The 6,000-nt window shown below is 44.0% G+C and overlaps 1 protein-coding gene across 1 annotated transcript; it reads right to left on the reverse strand.

Moving 5' to 3' along the window:
- Nucleotides 1-5,532: 5,532 nt before the first annotated feature.
- CTXND1 (cortexin domain containing 1) lies at nt 5,533-5,781 on the reverse strand. Its single transcript, XM_030497794.1, has one exon. It carries the CDS (start codon nt 5,779-5,781, stop codon nt 5,602-5,604), a length of 180 nt encoding a protein of 59 aa, XP_030353654.1. The 3' UTR covers nt 5,533-5,601.
- Nucleotides 5,782-6,000: the final 219 nt, after the last annotated feature.

Genomic DNA, 6,000 nt, shown 5'->3' on the forward strand with positions numbered 1-6,000 from the left:
CCCTGAGGCTGCTGGGTCCCAGGACCCTGCTCTAGGGGTGCCTCTGGGCTCTGCCTCTGGGGCCAGTGGGGTGCCCGGCTCTGCTGCCTGCTAGCTGCTATCAGGCACTTCATTTTTTCTGCAGAGGCAAGGCATCTGCTTTTTGAGAAATCCAATTAGCCTTAAATACAAAATGTGTCTTGAAAAACTTCCTTTTCCTTATGGCTTCAGCACACTTGATGCAATCTTAATACGTTTTTGATTGATTTCTGATTTCCCCTCCGGGAGCTGCCTGGACAAGTCCCAGTACAAAACATGGAGCTTTGTAACTAAGAAGTGTATCATTCAACATTTTCTAACCCCATTGTGGATTGGATTGAACCCTGAGAATAAATGCAGCCAGGAATCTGAGACTGTGTATTGCTTTAGAAATGTATGTGTGAGCAGTGTTTTCCTCCTGGTTTGCAGGAAGGGGTAGTGGCTAAAAGGTATCAGTCATTTTTAATGAAAACAAATACTTTACAAAAATAAGAAAGTGCAAATGCAAAATTCTTGACTGAAATCAAGAATTCCCATTGCAGTATTAAGACATGCTTGAAGTTGGAGATTTTAATATCCTTTATTTAATTCAAATCACCCAAGATGTAAGACTATAAGACAGCTAAGAGAAGTGGTTTGAAGCCTGGCAGATCTGGGCTGACAAGGTCAGAGACAGAGGGTAAGGAAGGGAAGAGGATGAATTTATATTTTCCAGTCTGCATTTAGCAGGTTTTTCACACCATGGGCAGCTCAGCTGAAGCCATTGCAATGGTGTTGCTATGCTGATGATGCCTGGTGCAGATACAGCCATGGACCAGCACTGAGCTGGGTTGGGTGGGAAGCAGGGGAGTTGGTGCATGGGTGTCACTCCATGTATATGTCGCTCAACGCCACATTGACCTCAAAACTGCAGGGATGGCTACTCCTTTGGGATGACTCCTTGCCCCAGCAGTAATGTACAGTCCACATGCAGGTCATGGTGTCACTGCTGTCCTTGGGTCTCTTTGGGTGGAGAAGCTTGAGGCTCTGTAGGCTCAGTTATCACTGAGCGTTAGCAGGGGACTGCATGCAAGCTGTAGGTAGCAAAGGGGACCAGCATCAGTCTTGCTCCATGGAAGTTTGATTTGGGGCTGTCTTAGAATTTCCTGCCTTCATCTCTCATACTGTCACTCTGTTTTCTGGAGCACTGGCTTCTAAAGTGAACCAGTTCAATACCTGAGGTCTGCTGCCCTCACCACCCTCCCTGTGTGTGCCTCCCTATGTGGAAATTGCTGGAGAACAGCATTTTCCTTATCCAGTCCTGTGTTGACTTGACTTCTGAGCTCTAGTAATGTGAGTTGAAGTTACCTGTTGAGACTTGTAATGACCCAGCAAGCGGGGGACACCTTTGGAAAGCACAGGCTGCAGCAGCATTGCTCATGGAATTTCCTGGCCTGCATCAGTCCCTGTTTCTTTCAGAAAAACCTTTCTGTTCACAGTTCTCCAGGGCATCTGCCCAAATTCAGCCACTGCTGGCTTCAGTTCAGGTCTGCCCTTATTAACCGTAGTAGCTGCTCTGAAAACAGCATAAAGACTCCAGCCTCTGCTTCTGACTAGGGCAGAGTTAATGATTTATCAGTGGGGTTTTGTCCTTGTGGCAAACTGGGTTTCAGGCACAAAGGTCCTTCTGCCAGAGGACTCGCTGCAGGGACAAGCAGCTATATGAAGCCCCCAGCTTTCAGGCAACAGAGTCCTTTCACAAGATGAAAGAATTAGCAATTTGTCTCTTCATCTTTTTCAAGAGGAGGAGTTCCCTGGGTGCTTTTTACTCAGCATATCCCATACTCTGTGGCTTCTTCAAAAGGACCTCACAGATGCTCTGCGCTCTTCATTTTCAGTTGTTAGCAGGAGGGATTTTGGTCTCAGTGGCCCTATTTCTTTCGGTATGCAATTTGTTACTGATAATGAATTGCTGAAACACAGCATGTTGCAGTTCCCCACTGAACTGAACCTCAGCTCAGTGCTCTTCCTGACCAAGGGAGTAGCTTAAAATAGCCACTGTGGAGGGGGTGATGTTCAGTGCCTGGAGCTCTGTTCTGAGGTCTTGACAGCCTGTAGTGGTGTTGCTACACAGGGAGCAGTTCTCTGCTCTCACCCTCCAAGGAGGGCTGTCAGTAATGTATATCTTCATTGAAAATCATGTTGTTGTGTTGTGTGTGTTTTTTAAGAGGTCTTGGCAACTAGAAGTGAACCACAACAGAGACAACAAGATGGTTTTCCATTCAAAGCTGTTTATTGTCTTAGATAGATAAATACATTTGCAACAAGTTTGAATTATTTCTTCTGGGTGCAATTGCTGGTAGTATGGCAATGATTAAAAAAGAACCAAAACTAGCAGAGGCACTTGTTGCATGCAGCTGAAATTACTACCATGCCTAGTGATGCAGCCCCTGGTAAAGCAGGCCTTCCGCTGGCTGTGGGTGCAGCTTTGCTGGATGGGCTTGTGGGGTTGGCATCAGGCGGGAGCTGCTATGATGCACCTCAGGTGGGCAAGTCCCGGCTCCGAATGCAAGGAGGGTGGATAGAATTTCTGCTTTCAGCATTACGATTAGTATTGCTTTTGGTTGAAGAGTAGTGAGGTTGTGCGATTGTAACCCATGGGAGAAGGCAGATATTAGAATGCATTTACATTACCTGTATAAAAACAGTTGCATTGATATTTACACAGTCATGTGAAAAGATTGGATGCGAATATGTAGATGTTTATGGAGAACTTTTTTGTCCACAGAAGGATGAACATGATGGGCTGTACCAGGAAGACAAGTGCCTTTTTATTAGAAAATAGAGTTATCCATAGGGGTCTTTCAGTTAGGATTTTCAGGAAAATCCATAAAGTGGTTTCTACAGCTGGACAGAGAACAAGGAACTGGCAAACTTGCTAATTTGCTTCCGCAGCACCTGTAACCCTTTGTTCTCACACAGGCTTTGGTCCCACAAGGGCTGTGTGTTGCTGTCCCTGCCCTGCCAAGGACACTGAATGTGGCTGACCCTGGTCTCTGGGTAGTCAGGCAGCCTGCTCAGGGGCTTAAACTTCAGCATGTGTGTAAGTCCTTGGCTGAACAGGGGCTTATCAGTGATGCAAGAAAAAGCCAAAGAGTTCTGCATGCAGATAAACACTGGCTGGAGGATTGGCATTGGGAGTTGTGACAACAAGCTCTGTTTTTGTTCTGCATCAGCAGTGAATGCGGCCAGATGAGCTGCAAACTGAAAGAGTTTATAGCCTGGAAATACATTTATTGTGTTTATTCTGTAAGTAAACCCACAGCATCATCGTGGGATGCAAGGCTTAATGACAAAAATTGGGTTCTATACTTTAGCACAGGAACAGAAGCAATCTTTGAGCTAGGGCATCCCTTCCTATAGTACATATAGACACACTCATGACTAATAGAGACCAGTGTGTTTTCTCAAAGTATGGTGAACATTAACATTGATGTCTGAAAAAAATCCTCAGTTACTGGTGATTAACTGGCTAGCAGAAACTGAGGCTAAATAACTACTCTAATCTGCAGTGGGTAATTGAGGCAGTGGAGGTCTCCTGCTAGAGAATAGGAAGATTAAAGCCAGGATCAAAGCTCCTGCCTCCTGAATGGGATCTCCTACAACAGAGATCAGCAAGAATTGTGCAAGAGATCCATGCAAAAATCTCTACATTCCTGACAGCCTGCTGTTTTGGGATCTCTGTAACCACAGTGCTGAGCACCTTACATCCAGACTCTTCTCCGAAATCAGTGGAATATGTAATTAAACCAGGTGCCATGTGGCTTGACTCAAGTATTGCAATCTTAATGGAAGAGTAAATGGAGATCTGGACAGGTCTGTTTGAGGAGAACTTCTTTTGCTGTATACAAAAAATCAGGACTTCACCATTAGTTTCAACAGGAAGAGCTGTAAATCAATACCTTATTTCTGTGTCCCTATCTAATGGTCTCCAAGTGCTTTCTGGCATTGTGAGACAGACAAAACAATGTGAGACAAACTAATATTGTGTACCCATTTCACCTATCAGTAGACTCAGGCACATAAAGAAGAGACTTTCGTAATCATCAAACAAATCTGTCAGAGCTGAGAATAGGAACCTATGAAGTCTACATCCTGATTCCTTGCCACAAACCTTTTTTTCCACCTTTCTCATCCACTGTGCATTGCCTTATGGCAAGAACCTAGAGGTCAAGTAGAATGGTAAGGAGGAGGTGAAACAGTGAAATGCCCTTCTGGCGGATTTGGGCTCTCAAGTCTTGTCTGTTCATGATGCTGTTGTGGTTGCAGTACCTACTCTGTGTTGCTTCAGCAGCTCCTTACGATGCTGTAGGCCAAACATGTAGCCACTAAAATAAACAGTTATGAGAAAACCTTAGAATCTGGGGAACAGAGGACATGAGAATTCCTCAATCCCCACTCGTTCTAAGGTAAATAATAAATTTCCAAAGCTCCCATTTTCACTTATGTCTTTTTGCACAATAGATTTCTTAATGAATAGAGAAGAAAATAAACAGCTATTCACCTTACAGATTTGTGGGAAAATTCTTCTATGAAAGACGCTGAATTTGTCTGAGGTAGAATGCATATTATTGTATGTTACTGTAACTTTTATGCTGAGGAGTCTGAGTGACAAAGCTAGGACCAATGTTCATTTGTTTATTGTCTTTGTCATTCTATTTGTGTCTCATCCACTGAAGTGCACCTAAAACAAAAGATGGATGGCATTGCCTTTGGAATCACTCTTTGAAAATCACAGCAATTTCCATATAGTTGAAACCAGCAGTGTCCAAGCTCTGCTCCATGGACTTCTGGTAGCTACCAAGTTCGTAGTAAGTGGTCTGACACATCTGGCTAATCCATGGACCCATGGCAGATGATGTGCTTAGTTTTTGCATGAGTAGGATAGAGTGAGGTGATGCTACAGGTCAGCAGTAGACCACGACCCCCTTGGGATCCGTAGTCCAAGTGCTTCTGTATCCTGATCACTGGAAATACAGCAGCATTGGGTAGGGAGTGTATGTGCAGAACCAGGTGAGTTGAGAATAAATTTGCTTGTATAACCCTCCTTAACCAGACATGCTTTAGTGCTTCTAACTTAGTGATGCTCTGAGATACAAAATTATGAAATCTGAACCTTTTTCAAAACACAAATATAATGACTGAGGAAGATATTTGAAGCAACCTATTTCCAAGGAAGACACAATGTTCTTGTTGTTATCTAGATTCTGATGGTTACCCTGGATTTGTGGAGATATTGAGGGGAGGACAAACTGTGCTAGACCAAGAGATATGTTAGGAAAAGTCTGGAGAGTCTTGTGCTACTGGAGTTACAATGATAACTGTTTTCAGTAAAATAAGGATTGCTGCATAGTATTAAACTGTGCTGCCAGAATGGCTTGCTGATATTCTGATCTGTTGAGCAAGAATCATTTACACTATGTGCTCTTAGAGATATTGCTGTTGCCCTGCATATCTGAAAATGACTGTTTGTGTGTTAGCCCTCCCGGTGGGATAAGGCCTCCCGGATTGCAGCATTTCATGGCTCTGTCTAGTGAAGTCCTTTCAGTCATCTAGATGCTGCTCCTCCCATGTAGATGTAGGAATGGCACTGTAAGGGTCCATGATGACTTTTGCACAGCGAATAATCATTACAATCAGGAAGAGGCAGAGGAAGACAAAACATGCCAGCGTCAGTCCCTTGTCCACATCAACGTACACAGGCTCTGGGGTTGGTCCATCCATTTCTTATGCCGCTCTTCATCTGGGTTTATATTTACTCCTAACATCATCAACCACCTGCAAAACAAACACGGTGTCAGACATAAGTGATGGCTGCTCCTGAGTGTGGGGAAACTTGGAGGTAGAAATAGAAATGGAAAATCTCCGTGATCTATTCTTGTATGGAAATAGACCTGCTGGAGATGTCATAGCTCAGGAAACAGAGAGCTGTGAACAGGAGAA

This window comes from Strigops habroptila, chromosome 9 (assembly GCF_004027225.2).
Source record: "Strigops habroptila isolate Jane chromosome 9, bStrHab1.2.pri, whole genome shotgun sequence".
In the NCBI taxonomy this organism is placed as follows: domain Eukaryota; kingdom Metazoa; phylum Chordata; class Aves; order Psittaciformes; family Psittacidae; genus Strigops; species Strigops habroptila.

Excerpts from the sequence above, each read along its gene's own strand:
- CTXND1 (XM_030497794.1), bottom strand. The coding sequence starts at position 5,781 with ATGGATGGACCAACCCCAGAGCCTGTGTACGTTGATGTGGACAAGGGA.